We start from the raw sequence: 21,894 nt of genomic DNA on the forward strand, positions 1-21,894 counted from the left end.
CTTTTATAGGTGTATTTATCATAAAAATAATTCAACAATAAATTTCAAGCTCTAGAAGACTTGTTCTCAAACCAACAGAAGTGAGGGACCTGGCATTGTTATTCATTTGTCTGTAGTGTTATTATTTAAAATGAGACTTTCATAGATAAATTTTGTGCTTCCACATGGCTGCCTGGGAGAGGAGAGCTGAGATCTCCATTACTATTGATGTACTCTCAGCCACAGGGCTAAATTACTCAGAATACCAACCAGTTCGCTACCTGCTTGTGGTCTGTGCCAAGGATATGACAGCAACGATAGAACAAAATCTTCCAGGAGGATTATTCTAATACACACCAGGAGGGAGATGCAGTAAGTGGGCTTACAATGTTGTCTTGCAGCAAGTCACCCCGGTACCGATGGATATCCCCTCACAATGCTGGTGGAGGGGAAGGACTACCACATTACAGGGAGCGTGGAGGAAAGAGGAGATGCTCAGCCATGGCATCTCCAGTGCCCAGCTGCGACTGCAAGAGCGAGACAACAAAACCCTGTACCTGCCAGCAATGGTATATTGTTCCAATACAGAAAGAAGCCAATACACACTAAAAATAACTTGTTATATACAGTATATTTAAATCAACAGTCAAATATATATCAAGATGTGCTTCATGCAGATACCTGGAGGCACTCTACTGCAAAACATATTTATATACACACACACGCATAAATGCCACACAGTATTTAAATGCTAAGTCTACCAAGTGATTACTTCATTTACTCTTCATGACAAACAAAACTCTCTGCTGGGAAAAAGTCAATGAAGTTACAGCTGAGAATACAGCCCAGTGAGACAAAAAAACACAGCAGTGCCAGCAGAGGACTGCAGGAGAGATGTGGTACTGGTTTAATTGGAAAACTTGTGCTTGAGGTGTCACATAGTGACAGCAAGAGATTGGAGGACAGGTTTTATCCTGAGCACCGTGAACATAAAATACTGCTACCAGGCACAGAACTGACTTGGAGCAGATCTCTACAGATATTAATGAGACGATGGGAGATGTGATGATGGGGAGAGCGTGAAAGAAAAGCAGCTTGGAACCAGACACAACAGGGACAAGGAAAGTTGGCAAAGTTATATGATTTTTTTCCCAGCTGCTAATGAGGAGAGAAATTTGCAATGTTCTCCTAAGTCCGAGAAATTAAGGGAGAGGGAAGTATTTGGCACAATATAATGCTTTCCTGGGTATGATGTTACAGCAGGCAGACACCTCCAGAGTAATTAGTATCTATTTGATAGTCAGGATGAAACACAGGAGCTAGGAGGTGACGTCCTCACCTCCTCGCACCTGCAGGTGCCCTGGAGGCTATCGTTTCTGTTAAACCACTTTTGTTACGCAAATTCAACAATCTGCTTTCTAGTTGTTTAAACAGACGAGAAAATAAGAGGTCTGAATAGAGCTTCATAGCTTGCATCTGGCTTTTGGCTTTCTTCTTCAACATTTTGCAGCCTCAGTAGCTCACAAGATTCAACACGGGTCTGTACAGTTTTTTGTTGTGCAAAGTGATGCAGAGTACCACAGCCCATGTGCATCAGTCAAGCAGCACAGATTTCCTTCATATAATCGTAGAATGGTTTGGGTCAGAAGAGACCTTAAAGCCCACCCAGTTTCAAACCCCTGCCATGGGTAAGGACACATCCCACTGGATCAGGGGCTCAAAGCCTCATTGAACCTGGCCTTGAACACCTCCAGGAATGGGGCAGCCACCATTTCTCTGGGCAACTTGTGCCAGTGTCTCACCACCCTCACAGGAAATAACTCCTTCCTAATACCTTAAATAAATCTCCCCTCTTTTGACTTAAAACCGTTCCACCACACCTTATCCCTGCACTCCCTGATAAAGAGCCCTTCCCCAGCTTTTCTATAGGCCCCCTTTAAGTACTGGAAGGCTGCTACAAGGTTTCCCCGGAGATCTTCATCAGTGGTACCTCACAGGATTCAGGTTTTACGTCTCTTTGATGGGCAATAACCAAATTCCACACAAGTTCCCAAATTAACATCGAAAATACCCAAACACTGGACTTGTATCTGCCTTATCCAAGTATTGAGTTTTCCCTGCTTTGTGTGTAAAGACCTGTCTAGTGAGAGTTTTCTCAGGGCATTTAGGTCTGCAGCGAGATCTCAAAACTTATCCTCTCATGAGGAACTCAGTAGGAGAGGAGGGGTTGAAATCTCACCTTCAGCCTTCTATTTCGGGGGAGCAGCACAGGGAGAGCCCAGCTGGCAGCTCTTCTCTTCCACCCTCATTTGCACAGATGGCTTGTGTGGAGAAGAGAGAGATTCTAATGTTAGAAGAGATGAATGGTATCTACCAAATTCTTTATCCAGGCTACAGTATTGACCTATATCTGCTCAATAAAGGTGAAAAAACATGGATAGCTGTGTGGGTTCAGCGGGAACATCTTCCTGCTGCCAGCTGGCAAACAGCTTGGGGATTACAGCATGAGGATTAATAGCCTTTGTCATTTTTAAGTGCAGATGCTAGCCTTACTCACATGACAGACTGATCTTCTTTGGATTCTGTGCCTGTTTGCTGTTCCAGAAAGATGACCTTGGGCTGCTGTGAGAGACAAAATATTTACACATTCATTCTAAAGGCCTATAGCACATGCTGCAGGAAGGCACAAGCTCACTCTGCACTGGAAAAAAAAAATGTTATATGCCTTCAGCAGACCTGGAGCTACGGAATCATGCACGGAAAGTGCGTTTCAGCTCAGGCTTGGTGCCACTGCAGCCCGGTATGCTGCTTTCTAGAGTATAGAGTGAGCAAACTCCCAGCTCTACAGGAGCACAAGCACACCAAGAGCCTTCCCTCCCTAACGCTTTTCCAGCCACTTCTTGGGGCTTTCATTTCTTGCACGATAACCTGTTAAATCTGCACCAGATTCCAAATAAACACCAAACCAACTATGTTGAATTATCCTGTATGTCTTTCCAAATTTTAGGATCTGTCAGCTTCTGGCTGCTTTTATCACAGAAGCAGACCAGCTGGGAGCCAGCATCACTGCCTGGGGGATGAGAATGTATTTGCTGCAGTAGCACATGCTGAAGGGAAAAACCTGCCTCATTCAAAGTGTGAGCTCTTCTACAAACTCTGGCTGCTTTCTTATTCCTCTCAAACCATAGTTACTAACACCACACTTAGTACATTTTAAATGGAAAGTGGATGCTCCTGCATACTAATTCTTTCAGGCTCTGTTGTCCTTTAACAGAACATGATGCTTATAAAAAAGAATAATAATAACGCAAACACAGAACAGGTTGTTTCCTCTGTCGTTAACTCGGTTGACATTGAAGTGAACGGGTGTCACTACTTCATAATTTTAAACTATCACAGCCCAACCAACAAGCTTCAGACTCCACGAGGACTAGAGATTAGGGAAACAAGGTCTTGATAATGAGCATCGTAACTTTAAGATGACCCTTCTAGGAGTAAGCTCCCATTGAGCCTAGAGATGATGCAATAGGGAAGACCTTAATCTTTCCTCAGCCTGTCTGTCCATCTTTTGTGCTGAAAGCAGAAGGCAGCTGAGAGGCAGAGACATGAACTGCAGGGATCATATAGATTAAAGATGATAATAAACACTGGAGTGGAAAGAAAGCTCTGTCGGCACGCTAGCTCCAAGGTCATCACCAGCTTCAACTGAAGGAGAAATGAATTGCCACCAGAGGAAATGCCTGCTCCTCTGCTAAGCTGTCACCTTAGGCTTTATGCTAGAGAAATGATCAATAGCAGCTGGCAGCCTTTGGTTCCGTGCGTCCAAGAACATCTAAAGACATTCATGACTGAAGATCAATCAGCTATGTAAAGCATCAAATACTTCTTGGGATCTGCAGCCACTAAAAATATATCTAAGTATTGTTCGCGTTCCCCAGGAGCTATACACTACCCTGCAAGGGAAACACAGACAAGCCAGAATGACAGGAGCTAACAGACCACTGCAGGGTCCACGTAATTAAAGAAGTGGTTAAAAAGAAACCCAGATAAAGCCTTTACAAATGGGCACTTCAGCAAGCTACAGCTGTAGCTCCGAGGGCTAAAAGAGGTACTCGTTTCTGTGGGCATCAGTTGAAATTCAGCACTATTACAGGGAATATAAATGTGCTGAGATCATTCTGTTCTGTTGTCGATACACATTAAACACATAAAATACAATAACAGCACAGGACAGGGGCGTGCTGGCTGGAGAGAGACCAAGGAAATAACAGAAGGCGACTAGCTGAACGACACTGTTTGAGATACGGAGATGTATCCAGAGCACTTGCCCACAATATTCTGGGCTTATGCCAGTGCAGTTAGTACCTTCCCACACAATGGTTTTTGTGGGTTTTCAGGCTTTTTCTTTTCCCAAGAGAAGAAAACCCGAACAGCTACAAGAGATTCCAGATGGTGGTGTCATGAGGGGATGAATTCTCTTAGAAAACATGAGTGCATATGGGAACCTCCATAATCTGGACTTGTAGTCACCCAAGCTCTCCCAGAACTAGGTCAGTCATTGGTTTCCCTCTCAGTAAACTTCCTACCTCTCCTCTCTTAGGCCCCCACAGCAGCAGAGATTGGCATCAGCCTCCACACGGATGGAGGCTGGCAGAGCACAGGGTCCCCAGTCTACTGACCACCACCGAGAGATAAGTGAGAGTCAAGATTCCCAAGAAATGGAAATCTTTCTAGAACCTTAGTCTTTCTGTCACTTCTAAAGGAAACAGGGGGTTAAAGCTGTGACTGAAAGGGTAGTGGTATTTACGTAAGAAAGCCCAAAAGCACAAGTCCAGCCTGTATCAATATTAGCAATGACTAATTCAACCTGTCAATGGGAAGAATTACAGGAGCTCTGGAATACGGGGAGCTGCTGCAAAGCCTTTATTTCACAGACAGTCAATACTGAAAAGAAAAATAAACCACAAAAGCAACAAAAATTGCAAACTACATTTAGCAATCACGAGAACCCTCAGCACTATGTTCGTCCTAAAGATTCCTAAATTCCTCCATTCTGTCAGTATGAACTTAATGAATCTCATAAATGCACTCTCAAGGAACAGATGTACCAACAGGTTTAGCAGCTCCCCTTGCCTCATCCCTCCAAGTTTTTCTGATAAAACATCAGGCCAAAATGTTGTTGCAAGGATGCAACAACCTGCTTCCATCTAAGAGCAAAGTTTTGCCGTGTGCTCAGACCCTAACTTACTCTAAGTAAGCTTTTTTCACTTGCTTTCCTCTGAGCTCCAATAACCTATGCTAGATTTATACATTAAAATCCAATTCCCTTAGCGCTGTATCTTCAGAAAAGATCTTGGTGTGGAAACAACACTGATGTCCAAAACCAGTTGATTTCATTGCTTTGGAAATGATCTTTTCCAAGATTTTTTTTTAATCACACTATTATAAATCTGGGTTATCTCCAGTTCACTGCTGAAACAGATTATCAGCTTACACTTTTCCCTTAGCTAATTATTAAGCATAAGCAACACTTTGCAGGTTCAAGAAGTTATGAAGAGAATCTCAGTAAGTTTATTATACATACATTTCTCAGATAATAAAATCACTTATAAACACTTGTATATACATTTTATGCAGTTCAGGAAAAAAAAGAAAAACAATTGAAATTAATAGAAATTCAGAAATTGCACCTTTTGAATTCGGCTGTTTCCTCTGCTCTTTTTTTTTTCCAGAAGAAAAGTACATGATGAAAAAACATTTCTGTTCTGATGTTTAGTACTTAAATACTCATATTCTCACACAGTGGTAATACAGCAATATTAACAGTGCAGTCAAAAATGTATTTATTTGCTGAGCTGTACTTGGGTTAGACCCTGTTTTGTGATACAAAGCCCCAGTAGTGCAAAGCAGATATAACGCCAACTTATCTAGGCAGTGGCGGACAGCCCTCCTGCATGGAATACCCACCAGTCTCACTGGAAAAGTAATGTTTAGACAGGGGAGCAGTGAGAATATATAAAACCATGGCCCCATGGCCTGTGGAGCAATTTGTCTCACCTATACCAGTAGTATATATATATAAAATATATATACTATACCTTCTACATCCAGATTACTCTGCCTCATGAGGCCAGACAAAGCCTATGTGTGTCACAAAAAGGATAACCTGCATGTCTCACACTTCTGCCCCGCAGGGTCCGGCTAGCCTGGATGTAATGCAAATCAGCACCGAGGCTCAATTTTGCTTAAACAGCCAGTGCCAAAATTTGCACTAGTTAGATTTGCACAGCACCGTTGAAGGGAAGGAGATGGCTGTGGGGCAGTAGGAGGCAGAATTTAGCGCCAGGTCTCTGTAAATGACAAAAACAAAACGTGAAGTGATTTGGTACAGATAAACCTGTACAGCAAAATATTACCCATGCCTTGCTAGCAGCAGCAGGAATGGGGAAATGTCAGTCCCGTCTTGAGAGCATGGGGAAAAGGAGACTGGGCAGCTGACAGTATTTGAAGAACTCTGCATCCTACTACTAGAGTACACTAGATGATTAACGTCCTCTGTTGTGTTGCACAGAGCAACTTTTCAATAGTCAAGCAGCAGACTAAGACATGTCCCCTATCCATCATCTCCACCTCATCCAGCAAGACTGCTCCTTGCATAGTTTTCAGTTAGAGGCAGGAAACATGATACTATTCTCCGGTGTTAGTTCAGCAGAGCCAGCAGCCTCCCTAGGGGGTGTCCCCTGGATCCTATTCCTTGCCTGCAGGAGAGCTTGCCCCACAGATGAGGTGACATGGTCTGGCATCCTCTACTGCTCAGCTTGCCAAAACCAGTCCTCTTTCAGATCCCAAAAAGATATTACAGAATAGTGTATTTGAAGAAGAGCCCTCAAGCAAAAGGATTTGTGCTTAACTGAATTGCAGAGAAATCATTGATCTAAAGTCTTCCCATGAAACCCTCACAGAAATGCACTTCTGAATGAACCTCACTTTTCAAAAACAAATGGGCAAAATAATGATGCAGAAAACAGTGATTTAGGCACAAAGGTGGACACGCAGCTTGTTCTGGCCTTTTTTTGGTATTCATAATGACAGAAGCCATGAACTTCAAGTAAACTTCTAGACATGCATTGTATAATTGCAATACAAAAGTGATGCTATTTATCTCTCGTGCAAACCCATGACAATGCAAGCTAACAAGTGCATAAGATGCGTAATTAAAAATACTGGTAATGTTTAGTCCTAGTATCAGTTGTTGGTACAGGAGAACAGTAGTAATGTCTAGGCACTTAAAAGTTCAGAGAATTCAAGAGTCTTTTCCCATGCTGCCTGGAAAATATATCATCCAGTTTACAGTGGAATCAAATGCTTGTTTCTAGGACTTAGAAACACAACAATAAAAGAGAGAGAATGTGATCTGCATGCATGTTAGTCTGCCTGTGAGCTATCTGTGTGTCGAGAATATTTGCAAACTTGTATTAATATAAATAAGGGGAGAGAGGAAAGAGAGAGTTTACCCCAGAAGACTCATATTTACCCCAGAAGAAAACAACACGAGAATCAGTCTATGATGATTAAGCCTATGACAAAATAAGCAAGACAATGACCAAGGACAGGATATTCTAGGTTTTCTCATTGCTTTTCCTAGAGTTAATTATTTGAGTGTAGAAAATGCAAGACGACTTGGAAAGGCAAGAACTAAACTTGCTTCCCAGGCCTTGCTACCTTAATACCCATGACTGCCAACACTGAAAACTCAGATTAAAGCGTACCTGACCTGTCAGAGCATAGTGCTTGCCATGGGATAGCTGTTTTGTGCTGACTGAGAACAAGAGAAGTAAGCCCACGATCCCAAGACTCGCCGGCTGCCATGGTAATCACTAGGACTCCAGTAGCGTGTGCCACCTGCAGACCTGCATCCCTTTTGATTCTTTCAGTTCCTGCCAATGATTTTGCTCTTCCTCTCCACTGCTGTTCTGACCCATAGAAATCCAGCCGATCATCTCTTTGCGCTTCATGCTGCGTCTGTTGTATATGGAGATCATTAGTGTGACATCAGAGAGCTGGAACAGGGCAACCTGGAAGATGAAAGTTTCCTTGTAGACAGGGTTGGGCTGTCCTCGACGGATGGAGGTCTTGCAGCGAGACATCTCCTGGCCCACAGAGTTAAGCAGGCAGAGCTTTCCATACGTGTCTAGGACAAGGAAAAGGAAATAACTTTTGGCAGAGGTAAAAGATTAAATGAGAGCCCCAAGTATCAAAAATCACCCAAAAATCCCCAAGCAGAGCAGCTTCAACTGCACTGAATAACAGATGAAGGCTGTAATGTTCTCCTTAGTAAAATTCATGGCATGAGAAGCAGTAGATGAAAGCACCTCTTCAATTTTCTGATATTCAACAGAGAAGAAAGGAAGGAAAATGATGCATGTTTCGGCCCTACTCTCCTGACAAGAGCAAGAAACCTGGGTCTCAAGCCTAGCAAGCCTGACTAAGACTAACAGAAACTATGAGTATGTCTATGGATTCTCCACAACAAATGGTATGTGCCTGCATCTTCCCTTCCGCTCTCTCACAAATCTTCATTGGAGTTGTCTCACCAGGGCTTTCCTTGGCTGCACTTGCCTTTCCACCACTTTCCTTTGTAAAAATGATTGTACAAATTGAGGTAGCAAAAAAAAAAAGTCCTGAAAAAAAGAGGGAAAGAAAATCTGCATAATGAAATTAGTTCATCTCACATGATAGTTTTGAGCCTTTTTCCAAATTCTCATCTTACTTTTTGGTGGACTCAAGGTCAAGTTTATTCACTATTTAAGTCAGTAGAAGGAGTAAAAATGCTTGGTAGATACAGGGAAGGGATGTTTCAAGTCAGCGCTCCTCTAAATCCACCCTTTAAAACTCTTGCTGCCTCCTGTATTAATCTCTGTTACATGGTCACTAATACTGTGGTCTCAGGCAGAGCTCCATACTCCCAGTGCTCCACAGACCCAGCTCAGTGTAAGTTTTCACCTCTCTCCACATGTGATGGCAACACTGGTAACAAGATCAGTCAGCTAGAAAAGTCGTCCCCCACCGGTCCTTTCAAAATCTGTGCCTGGGTTTCTGCGAGTATCATTTCAGAGAGTGCTGAAGATAAATAGGAAATAAATAACAAGCCTCCGTCTCTTGTCTACAGCATGTCTATCCTCTTCTGTTCCCATTTGATGTGCTATTTTATGCACTTATCTACCAAGCAACACAAGGTGTGAAATTACACTTCAGGTGTGAAAACACTTCTGTGTCTCTGAAGGAAGGCTCTCTGCTCCTCTCAAACTGTTCCACTGAAAAAGGTGTCAGGAGACTGACAATCGAGGAGCAAATTGTGAGCCCGCACAGCTGTACAGCTATGTGCTAGTTTTGGCTGGGGTAGAGTTCATTTCCATCGTAGTAGCTGCTATGGAGCTGTGTTTTGGTTTTGTGCTGGGAACAGTGTTGATAACACAGGGATGTTGTTACTGCTGAGCATCGCTTACACAGAGTCAAGGCTTTTCTGCTCCTCACCCCACAGTAAGTAGGCTGGGGGTCAAGAGGGCGCAAAAAGTTGTGAGAGGACATGGTTGAGACAGCTGACCCCAAATGACCAAAGGGATATTCTATACCATATGACGTCATGCTTCCAAATAGCTATTACACGTGATGGATCCCTGCTTTCCAGGAGATGGTTGAACACCTGCCTGCCACAGGGAAGGAGTTAATAAATTCCTTGTTTCACTTTGCTTGTGTGTGATTTTTGCTTTGCCTATGAAACTGTCTCTATCTCAGTCTAGGAGTTTTCTCACTTTTACTCTTCCAATTCTCTTCCCATCCCACCAGAAAGAAGTGAGCAAGTGGCTGTGTGTTGCTTAGCTGCTGGCTGGGGTTAAACCACAACAAACTGTTTAGTTACTGATGGGAAACTTCCGTCCAGTCATTAGCTGAGGATACCAACTTGGCTCCCCGTGTCACACTGGAGATAGAGTGGATCTTGTCAACAAAAACCTACTTGTTAGACAGAAACGCAGAGCTGAGACGTGAAACAGTTTTCTGACTGTATCTGAGAAAGAACTGCTTTATCGCGAGGTGGACTAATTCCCATAGTAATGACCAATGTTGGTGGTGTTGAAGAACTGAATTCTGCAACAATTTTGCACCCATCAGAAACACAAATCCCAGGACAGGAGTATTTCTTCTAGCTCAATTCGATGTGAAACCACACAAGATAACTACCAGACACAATCTCTTGCAGTACTTGTAGAGATGTCACTTTGCTTTGCACTGAAGCATTCCTCATGTGGAAGTCCTGGTTGCTGCTCTGAGGCTGCAGGGAATTCTCTGGAAATAGATATAATTGGGGAGTAGGGGTTTTATGGACTTTTATGGAATATATGGACTTTTTAGGATGTATTCACCTTTTTTTTCCCTCAGGAAAGGATTTCAAAATATTGAAAAATCTCCACCAGGCTGATTTATAAATGCAGTCAAGAAGCTAATTTGTACAATTCCCTGATGAAATTTTAAAGTTTTTCTTGCTTTCCAATTGAAACCTTGTATTTTCTACACAATTTCAGTGCATTGTCCAAACCAATCCCATTTACAGGCAGAAAGCTGAAGGGGTTCATTGATGCTGACATGCAAGAGAGCTGAGTGCTGAGACCCAGGAATTCATGGGGATGAGATCTTCTCTATTTGCTCCTGGGCCAATACCTCAATTTTCTCTACATACGTCCCTGGTGTCACACTGCTTCCCCCAGTGCCCTCTGAGAACTTGCTGTGCTGAGGGGATGGACGTTTGATTGGGATCAAGGAGGCTGGGAACAGTCAGCAAGGCAGAGTGATGCCATGGAGCAGCACTGGAAAGGTCCTGCCCCTGGATCTCTTGGCAGCTCCTGGGAGGGTTTCCTCGCCTGTGCTGGAGCAGGGGATGGGCTGAGCAGAGAAGCAGTATGCAGCCAAGGACTGCTACAAACACCCTTGCTGTTATCTGTCCTCAGCACAGCAACCTGCAACACGACTAACAGCAAATGAAGTACTTTTCTAGCTTATCTTCTCATGCTGCTTCAGGGAAAGGTCACCTACACATGCTTGTGCTTCATTTTCTGAGAAGGCAGGGAGAAAACTGAGGTCTAGACTTTCCTCTCGGTAAACCTTGCCATCTTCCTTGCTTCTGACTACTGCCAGGATCGACAGCTCACTTGTAATTCATCACACCTAAACACAGGTATATATGTTTAAGCATATATACAACATAGACAACTAAGCCAATATCATCAAAGCAGCATATGGCTTAATTCAGCAAAGATCTAGTAGACAATGCTACCATTACAGATTATTTAGTTTTAACACTAAAGCAAGTACCACAGCTAAAACACCTCATAGGATGCTGTTTCAAGACATTCCAGTTAACTTTCCAGGCAGTAAATGGATGAGTTTCTTGCAGTCATAAACTCTTGGATATCACATCCCTGACTGTGCCCTCAACTTTTGCAAGTGAGGCTGTAACAGTTGGCTGTAAATAACACTGAGCATCGTACTACCATTGACTTAAACTCAATAAAGATCAAAATCAGAAAATTAGGCTTTTTCTTAAATATACATCAGACCTACTACATAATTCTGAACCAAGGCCCTGTCAATACAGTACCAAAGCTGGTGGGGATCCTGTGTATATCATCTGGATCAGGCAAGAATGTGCAGGCTGGAAGGAGACTACGCTCAAGGCAGAGTTAATACCAGGAGATCTATGCTTCTCCATGTAAACATAGCCACAAAATCAGTGCAAGTGACAACTAAATCTGGCTGCTAATTCTTCTCAAATTTATTCCACTGGGTGTATTTTACCAGCCAAAAGAGATAAGCTTGCCTGAAGAGAAATAAAAGAGTGGGTGCAAATAATATATTTAGAACCTGAAATTTGCTTTGCAGAGCTGGTACATATGAGGCTGATCTGTTATGCTGCTTCACTAACTACATTTTAAGATTGTAGTTTGCCCTTACTGCATTGTGGTCCTTGCAGCGTTTTTCAGGTGTTCCACCTGGAAACACTTACTACCTCTCTTTGTGATCCAGTCTGGTTCTCTGAGATGGAAGGCTCTCCCCTTGGCTGGTCGAAAGAAAATCCATCCCAAGATACACAGTGAAATCAGTGAAAATATAGCAGGGATGAACTTGAGAATTTACTGAGGAATGTGTGTGTGAGAGCATCTATTCATTATGAAGGCAAACATTTTCCATCTAATTACATGCTCAGATTCAGTAATGGCCTCATTAGTGTGGTATCTCAGCACTTTACGCTCTTCAGTGTATTTACTTTCACGCTACCTCTGTCAAGCACAAAAGGAGAAGAGAGATTAAGGCTTAATTCTTTAAAATGCCTAAGTGCTCACCTTCTATTTAGGCACCTAGCTCACTGGCATGAAGAAGAGCGAGACCTTTTAATACCCTGGAGTATCTGAGACTGCAGCTTGCCCATGGTTACACAAAAGTCTGTGAAGAAGCAAGAATAAAGCCTGGTTTTGCCAAGACCAATTTTAGCATTGCATCCACCAGGCTCTCCTTTCCATATAAGTTTTGGAATAGAAATTCTTGCTACAGATAATTTTTACTGTAAATTCATCTTTCATCTCTGGTACAAGTGGATTGAACAATGTTCATATATACATAAAGTATCAGCACCTCTGTATTTAATACCAGGGTAAAAAGCTTTAGATCAAGGAATGCTGCAAAAAGCCAGACACATTTTGGGCTGGTGTTGCATAATCTTACTCCAGAGGATTGGCCAAACCCCTCCTCGCACAGACTGCTCTGTCTCCATCAGCACTGCCCCAACCATAAAACACTTCTTGAGAGCTCATCTGCAAAGGCAATCAGTTTCTCCGTGATTCTTCTAATGACCCATTTCTGTCATCATCCTTCTAAGGGAACAAATTGATAATGACAACTCAGGGGAATAATCAACCATAACTTAGATGTTCCCGTTTTTGGAGGAGGGACCACAGAGTACATTCTGCTTTCATTTACCTTAAGCTGCACCATTATTAATAAAGCTGACCAGTGAACAAATACACTGCAACACAAAAACATCCAAGCCCTTGCTTGAATTTATATTTATAAAGGAAATAATCCAAAGACTTTTGACTCCTCAGGTGTGGACTGTAGGGTACGATACAGTGCTGCATAAACGTCGTCCCCCCTCCCCGCGCTGCACTTCAGGCAAGCTAGCTCATTTCCAAAAGCAGTACAACCATGTTAGCGTGCTGTAATACAGACTAATAACACCCACAGTAAAATAAAGCCTTGGGCCTAGAGCTTAATTTCACCCAGTTGGCACACTCACATTCCTAGCCTACATAATAAATGGCAGTACTGCTTAGCAAAACAGCTCAACTCTGTGGTAATCTGTACAGTGCAGCTCAATTCAAGCTCTCTGAGACCCAGAAGACCACTGTCCCATTAGTCATGGTGTTGTGTACCCCCCCCCATTAAACTGGCAGTGGGGCGGGAATGTTCTGAACCTGGCACACTGCAGCTGGATTGGGAAAAGAGCAGGGTGAAAGATGTCTAATTGTCATAGAATATTCCCCACAAAAATCAGACAATTGCTCCTTGAAAGTCCATTATTTTGTGAACTGCTTTTCTGAGCCTATTCAGTTCCAGGTCTCGCATGTGGAAAGAAGAGCTGTACCAAGCCAGTCCCCTCCACCCAACAGCATCTAATATCACACGCCTTAGTGAGTCTACAAAAATATGCCAAATATGACACAGGCTGATTCTCTTTCAAATATCCCCCAGTCTCCAGTGATTCATGACTCAAGAGTTTCCTCAGTCAGAGGCAGTGTCTTTGTATTTAGTGGTTCTCAGTTATCTTTCTTTGTGAACTTGTCCCATGCTGTACCAAACCCAAGCAGTCTTCCAGCTTCCACAATGTTCCGCAGTGAGGAACCCAATAGTGTGACTGAAAACCTCTCTCTTCTTCAGGACTCGCTACCTCAATTCATTTTATGATCCTTTGGTTTTGTAACAGGAGAGACAGTGAACAACCATTGCCAGTTCACTTTCTCAAAGGCACTTATAATTCCATAGACCTCTGTGAAATCTTCCCCTGTCTCCCTTTGCTATAACACTGTAGGAGGAGCAGTCTATTCAGCTGCAGCTTGCTGACAGCTGCTCTCATGCACCTGACTATCTCTGTCACTCCCCACTGCTTCTTTCCAGTTTTCCCATGTTCTGCTTGAATAGAGGGATCCAGAAGATGTCTACATGGTATTTATTAGATTGCTGACCACGTGTTTACAGTCAAAAACCGACTTCTCATTTCATTCCCTGTTTATTCCTAACCTTTGATGTGCTTTTTCACTACTGACGCTTGAGTGGACATTTTCCTGAAGCTGTTTAGAATAAGCGTTAATATTTCACTTGCAAGTGGTTCTGAGTCCATCCAGATTCAGTTTGATTTGCACCTCTGCCCCGATGAAGTACTTTAGATTCATTCACGCTTCGTCTTCCACCTCACTGCACAGCAGCTCATTATTAGATGTTCTTTTGGGGCTCCTCACAGCTGGCCACATCTTTACAACCCTAAACAAAACTTTTCCATCTGATCTTACTGTAAGTTTATTCAAGCATGGGCAATGAAAAGATGTAGAAGGAGAGGTGGTCTTGTACAAGCTTACAGTGACGGACTGGCAAGCACTCAGCAGTGAGTGGTTGCCCAGCACCAATACTGCTCCGTTAACCAAGTTCTTCAGACTGGATCTGCCCCAGCTTGCCCCGGTACAGATCCTCTTTTATTACTGATGAGGTGGGAGCATGAATTACAAAGCTTTAGGAGCTCAAGCAATCTCTCCATTCAGTGCCAAATATGCAGGTTAAAAGTTAATTTTTTTATTCAGCTTCCTAGTCGGAGTGGGAGCAATCAAATAAATTAACCTATGTTTTAGTTTTCCAAAAGTGAAACAGGGATAATGACTTTCCTTCCCTCACAAACAAGTTGATAGAATAAAATCCACTAATGGCATTCAAGCAACAAATGCCTTGTAAAGATCCTAATTTTTCTATGAGAGCATCTCCCACACTTCTTGGCATTGTTATCTGTGGCTCAGATGGATATTAGTTTTCAAACAAGTCTTTGCTTCAAGAATTTCTCCTGTTCCCAGTAGAAATCTGGATAGCTTGTTCTCTCCCTCCTGTCTTTTTCAGTGCTAATGCTATTGTATTTGTTTAATGGGGTTAATATGCTGCTGGTATAATAATGATCATGTACGGATGTAATTATTACGTGTGATTAATTCTGCAGCTGCTGAAAAGCTTGGAGGACTTTTCTTAGGCAAGAGAATATCTTTACAGTAGTCCTTCTCAAATTGAATTACACAGAGGCGTAAACCCCCCAAAAAATGCAGAAAGGGAAAGAATGAAGGCTGGATTAGACGAGAGAGAGCTGCATCCAGCAGAGCAGCTGATGAAGGTTAAACATCATGAGGGCAGAGACCATCTCTCTGTTGGGTGTTTATATACTGACTAGCGCAAATGATCCCTGCTCCATCAGTACAATCCCAAGATACTACTGCCATATACGTAGTATGTAACCAGTTATAAATTTTTAAAGACGTTTCTGCCAGTGGCGTAGGCGTCTCTTGTTACTTTTTTATAGTAAACACCCTTTAAACGAACACACTGGGTTTTGTTCTAAGAAGATACAATACCACAGACCAAAATATGAACCCCTACAAAACAGCACAGATTAATGATTTTTACAGGAACTAAAGAGAATGGGGTGCACAGCACACAAACCATTAGCACTAAAATACCTCACGTGTCCACGTCTGACAAAACTGTAGATGTTTTTCTGCATGAGGCTTTTTGGCGCACATTGATAATTTACAGTTCAATGCTGCAGCCATACCCTTGAGTGCTCTTAAGTGCTCTGAGTGATAATGGATCTATTTGCGTGATCAAGGACTGTAGACTCAGGCCTACAACTCAGCATGTTCCCCAGAACAATACTTGGACACTTATCCTTGACCAAACCATCCTTAAATCCCACATATGTAACCTGAAGAGAAGGCACTGCCTGTAAGATTGAAGTCTCTGTAAGCTGTCTGGCTGTTTCCTAACTCAGTTATTATCCATGTAAGCTCTTATGACTTTGATATTTACTTGACTCAGTTTAACTCTCAGCATCCCATTTAAAGGTTTAAGCAAAGGATAAGGTGTGCCCAGGAAAAACTGAGAGACATGCACAATCTTCCTTTTCTTCTCCAGAATGTTATTTGGTTTAGCCTCTGCAGTATTTAACACCGCAAATCACCAGTGCTCCAGCACAGCTCCTTCTTCCATACACAGTGAAATCCCTGGAAAAGGACACCAAGGAGATGCAGGAGATGCTGATTTCACCTGTGCGGGACCCCGGGTGGCAGAGAAGAGGATCGAGGTGGGTGAAAATCACAGCTGGAGAATTTGCTGTCATGCAAGACTCTCCTGTCATTCCCCGTAGCAGCAGCCAACACTAAAGCCATTGGCTCTAACAGGACCGTGGGTACTGTATCAGTTCTCTGCCTGCAGGGTGGGGAATGGAGATGGATTCTGCCCATTGGCTTCTCTCAGTCTTACCGTAAATGGCTGCCCTGAATAGCAGTTTGGGCTTTGTATTTAAGTGTCCCCAAGCTCTGTTAAGTCTGAAATCCCCATGATATTTTCAAGAAATAAATCACTCCCTCTGAGCCTCAAACAACAGAACTGCCGATAGGACACATTTGAGAAAACACAAGGGCTATTTGCTTCTTCTCCAGAGCGTGAGAGAGCAGTTTTAGTTTCCACCTACTGAAGGACTTATCGAGCATCTCATTCAGCCACCAGCAGTAACGATCGGACCTCACAGCACTCCTCCTCAGTGCCTGCAGGAGCTATCAGTGAAATGCTACTCCAGCATCTGAAACAAGTGCTGGTTTTCTTCCTTCTTTTTAACTTCTTTTGATTTCTGCTTCACTAGGTTTTCCTTTTCTCACTATGCTACTGAGAACTTTATAAAAGAAAAAGAATAACACGGAACGCAGAATACACAGTGTGACTTAGAATAAAAGAAGTAGATTGTGATAGGTTCGGAATTTGCCTGTAATCATTTATGAATTACCATTTTTCACCCAATAACTGATGTAACACTGAGAGATACCAGTCTGATAATGCTAAAGTTGATCTGGATACAGAAAGGATACAAAGAAAAAACTCAAGATAGTCTTAACAACAAAGATGGAAGAACTGTTATGAAACAATGTCAGGACTATTAGTTTAGGTGGCTGACAGATTTTGCCTCGCTTATCAATTTGATTTAATGAGGTTTAACTGAAGCCCTACAAACGCAGAAATGGAAAATTCAGGCAGAATTTAAAATGAAAGGTTCCTCAATGTGTCCTTTTTTCATATCTTCCTCCTACATTCTTCTCATCAACAAACACAAAGTGCTTACCAGGTTTAAAGATGCTACCAAAAAAGCTACCGCACTCCTGTGCACCCACCAGCTAAAAAGATGAATGAGACATCTAAACAAGGTAGCTAAACTTTCCTATGCTGAAAACTAACCTGTGTACACACAAATGCCAAACCACACCCCAAGAGAAGCACAAGACAGACACAACTCCCCAGCATTCATAGACAAAGCATTACAGGGTTGCTCAGCTTACTGTAACATACACCACACAGCTATATAACACACACTCAGAAAGACAGTCATTAGAATACCCAAAAATGTCAGTAATTTGTTCATGATATTGTAGGTACTAAGCTGGAAGGCAATTATGTGCGTTCTCTGCAGTGAAGATATTTAATTTATGGGGAAAACTGGGGCGTTACAGACACCTGACCCAACCAGATATAAGATGACTTGTGCAGGGCTTGATTTAAGAACAGAAGAACTACATAATCCTCATCTACAGGCAGCTAAGAGAAAAAACTGCAAAACCACAAGGAGATACATGAAAACAGGCCAGAAAAAAAAAAAAAAACAAAACCCGTAGCAAATTAACTTGAACCTATATTAGGACTGCTTTAATTTTATGTCTAAGAATAATACTTTAGATGTATCTACACTGTGCCATATATAAACACAGGCGAGCTTGCTTGCTAAAGCATGTGGTAAGACTCTTGCCTTAGTCTACCTTTGCTTTAAATTACTAAAAAGGCCCCAGTTTGAAACCTTCTATAAAACACATACATGCAAACAAAAACATGTCTTTAAGTAACTCACTTGGAGACCTATCTTGCCACAGGCAATATAAGACTAAGTAGAGCTACACAGACTGAGGTCATATGTCTTACTGTTGCGTTGCCCTTAATTCTCAAGGGATTGACTGCTGACACAGATTTTTGCTGTAATATACTGAAGGATAGTTTAGTGGTAACAAGTTTCCATGTCTGTATAAAGAAATAGTCCATAAATATTTTGCTAGCACAGCATCTTGCAAAAGCACTCAGCATTTTACAGGCTGGAAATACGATGTCAAATCCAGTGAATGCCAGGAACCATCAAAGGTTATTACCTTTGATAGGCAGGCAACCACATCACAAAAAGCAAACATACACAAACAAAAAAAGAAATGTTATTTCAAATTGCCATTAGCTCCCGGCTTCAGACAGGAAGCAAAAGGACAACATGAGATGAACACAGTACTGCCATTCAACCCCTGAATGAGGCACCCCAGCAGCAAAGCAGGTAACACCATGCCCAAAGGCTGCGTGACCCCATCTATATTGTGGACATTAGCACTGTCCCTTTACTGTCCATCTCAACGACTAACAACAGCTCAGGGACTAACTAAATCTACTGTAAGGCAATTTCCTTTTTTTTTTCCTTAGGTATTGGAAGAAGGGAACTCAACTGTTGCCACCCAGAAGACCAACTTTCAAATCTTCTTTCTTATTTTTTTTGTGCAGCAGCAGAGAATTCACAGCAGTAAGATCCCCAAAGGGTCCAAAGCAACAGTTCACCTGGTACTCAGGAGCACAGCAAGGGGACTAAACAGAGTATAGCCCTGGGAAACATTTAATGGCACTGGGCAGGGCCTCTGTGCATCACATGGTAACACATAATCACTTGAAAGGTTCTTTCTGTTTGTGGATCTGCTGAGCATTACTCTGCACTTTTGCCATAATCAGATGTTGTAAAGGTATATGCAATAAAAGAGACATTTAGGTATTCCTGTCCTGTCAGCTGTGTCTTCATATGATTGCCTCCAATTACACTGTAAAACTTACCAGCACACCTATCTGAAATAATGGTTTTAATTTTCAATCAGATACTCTACAAGGAAACCCAGCCGAGAAATGACATAATTTAATATCTTGGGGAAGAAAATAAAAATCATATTTTGACTCAATGGTCTTATTTAATAGCAATGAAAGTACTTACCAGGTGGCCTATTAATTGCTAGATTTCGGAAATGACTGCCTTTGATCATCTCCACTGACAGCCGTCCCGTAGTGGCATTGTACGACAATCCTACAAGCAGTTCTGGCACCCCTCCATGCGACAGGGACTGTGTTGAAGAAGCGCTATCACTGTGAGAGATTGCTGACAGACTAAGCTGAGAGTCTGCACTCTGCAGGGAAAGAGCACTGAAAGTCTCATCAGAACATTCACCACCACCCTCCTTTAATTGATATCTCATAGCCTTACGACCTCTCTTAAGAAATGACAATGACTAAAAATGAATTATGATGGGGCACCAGAAGAATCAGAGCATCGCTTTTACAAAAACACATCCCTGAACTTTCCTTTTAAAGATAAGGATCTCTGTGAAATGTGTTATCCCCAGTGTAAATCAAAGACTCTGAAACAGGCATACATCCTACTACATCAAATGCACAGCAAATCTTGACAATGATTTTTGGATGGAATGCAATTTGCAGTTTGGTTTTTTTTTTGGTTACACACTGTGTATTTTCTTACTTTCTTTCCTTGCTACTATGATGCTCTCTCTACCCCATCTTCACCCAGGGTATGATGTTTTATTCATTTCATGCATGCAACTTCTCACTAAGCTTTTTGTAAACAATGAATCATGACAGAGCTCATCTGCACAAATTGATTGGCATAGCCAGAGCTGTGTGATGTGCCTGGAAGACTATGAAGCAACACAGCCAGTTCCTTCTCGTACGACCCACCTCTCCACTTCCATCTGTCATGAGAAAGAACGTTACCAACCATTTCTAGTAACACGAAAACTACACAGTGCAGAGATCCACAACGTAGAAGCTAGCGTTATATGAGATAGCTCTTGCACTGGCAGTAGTACAGGTCTACCAACATAATGGTGCAAGAGAACTAGTGTCCTTGTTGATATTAAGAAGAAATTAAACTTGCCGGTTCCTGGGCCAATGTACTGTTTCTGCATGGCACAGCATTTGATGACCTGTGTAGATATAGTACATTTACAAGATTTTGTGTAACCTTGCTAGCTGAGCCATTGTTAATAAAGCACAGCTTTGTAGAGATATGTCCCGTGCTTCCCCTTACTGATAACTTTTTAATTAACAGTAGGACAGATCCACCTGTTGCATCCTAACAGCCCCGAATGAAAGACAGCAGGCAGAGATCGTCCCCATTCACCAGAAAAACAATTTTATGGACTCCATATTTCTCTGATCAAACTTACACTCAAATTACTTCTTGGCTCCAAGACCAATGTCACTTTTGCTTCCCTCTCCTGGCTGATGTTGCCCAGGTAGAACAACTGCTCTCCCATCATCTTCTCTCCGACCATCTTGTGTACCGCATAGAGGCGGAAACGAATGGCGTGGCTGCTTAACTCTTCTGGTTCCAGCTTACTAAAGGTAATTTTATCCTTGAAAATTGGAATAGGTCCTCTCTGAACACTTGTTTTACCCCTCTGTTTCTTGCTAGGCATTAGGACTGTGTGCACTTGCCAGTTGTTCACACCACTGCGGTCTTTGTCTGGGATATCCCTGGCTTCCAATATAGTAACTACTAGCTTTTTACTTGAGGCTTTGTAGTTGAAGATGACATCTAGATCACCGCATTTACAGATGGGCTCATGAGCACAACGATGAGCTGGTACGCTGTTCACTTCATCATGTTCCTGCAGAGAGAAGGGAGAAGTAAAACTTCCATTGGAGTTCAACTACCCCTGTGATCTCCACCCTATTTAAAAAAAATTATTCTCCTCTCTTGTGCTTGAAACTGTAGGCAAAGTGTAGGCTTAGCAAAGTAAGGATCCCACTGCTTCTTGAAAAGCCAGTGCTAGCTAGTTGCCTGATTTTCTGTAATATTCACCACATTACCTAGTAAACAACAACACTTACTGAAACATTAAAAAAAAAAAAAAAGTTTCAACAGTATTTAAGAGTTTTGGAGGAGACTCTTAATTTGAAAAAAAATACACAGGGAAAAATTAATCAAAGGTATTTTTAAAATTTCATTCACGTCAATTTTGAGGCATTAATAAAACTTCTTGGTCGATTGTGAACTACTTAACCTGTTACTTTGAACATACATGAGGATGTTTTCAAAATGGATTTTTTTACATTACCTAAATCAAACAATTCAATCAAACCTTTGTTCTGTTGGAAATTTTAAAAAATTAAGCACTGTGTTCAATTTGATATGAGAGGAAATCACTATGTCAGAATTTCTTGCAGAATGGAAACCTCATTTCTAGATGCTAACCTATAATTTAATACTTTTCCTACAGCTAAAGCAATGATAATTGAGAAAAACATTCTGATTAAATACATATTGATTCTTAATTCCCTTTTTAAATCTCCCAAGAGAAGCATCTGTTCCTTCTGTTCAGTTTGGATACTAATATACTCAGAATAAAAATTCAAAATAAGCTATCAAAACATGTGCAGACCTATTCACACACCATCTTTTACCTACTTTTAAACTAAAAAAAA

At 41.9% G+C, this 21,894-nt stretch overlaps 1 protein-coding gene across 8 annotated transcripts in view; it reads right to left on the bottom strand.

The window, feature by feature from the left end:
- Window positions 1–7,514: 7,514 nt before the first annotated feature.
- The window catches only part of SYT16 (synaptotagmin 16), a 110,337-nt gene continuing 95,957 nt past the window's right edge, over window positions 7,515–21,894 (bottom strand). For all 8 annotated transcript variants that reach the window (XM_054068785.1, XM_054068786.1, XM_054068781.1 and 5 more), the window contains 3 exons: window positions 20,634–21,077; window positions 19,388–19,577; window positions 7,515–8,170 (listed from right to left, as the gene is read on the bottom strand). In XM_054068785.1, the coding sequence (XP_053924760.1) occupies window positions 7,857–8,170; window positions 19,388–19,577; window positions 20,634–21,077 (948 nt within the window). In that variant the 3' untranslated portion in view covers window positions 7,515–7,856. The remainder of the gene's footprint in view (window positions 8,171–19,387; window positions 19,578–20,633; window positions 21,078–21,894) is intronic.

The sequence above is a fragment of the Cuculus canorus genome, chromosome 5, assembly GCF_017976375.1.
Source record: "Cuculus canorus isolate bCucCan1 chromosome 5, bCucCan1.pri, whole genome shotgun sequence".
In the NCBI taxonomy this organism is placed as follows: domain Eukaryota; kingdom Metazoa; phylum Chordata; class Aves; order Cuculiformes; family Cuculidae; genus Cuculus; species Cuculus canorus.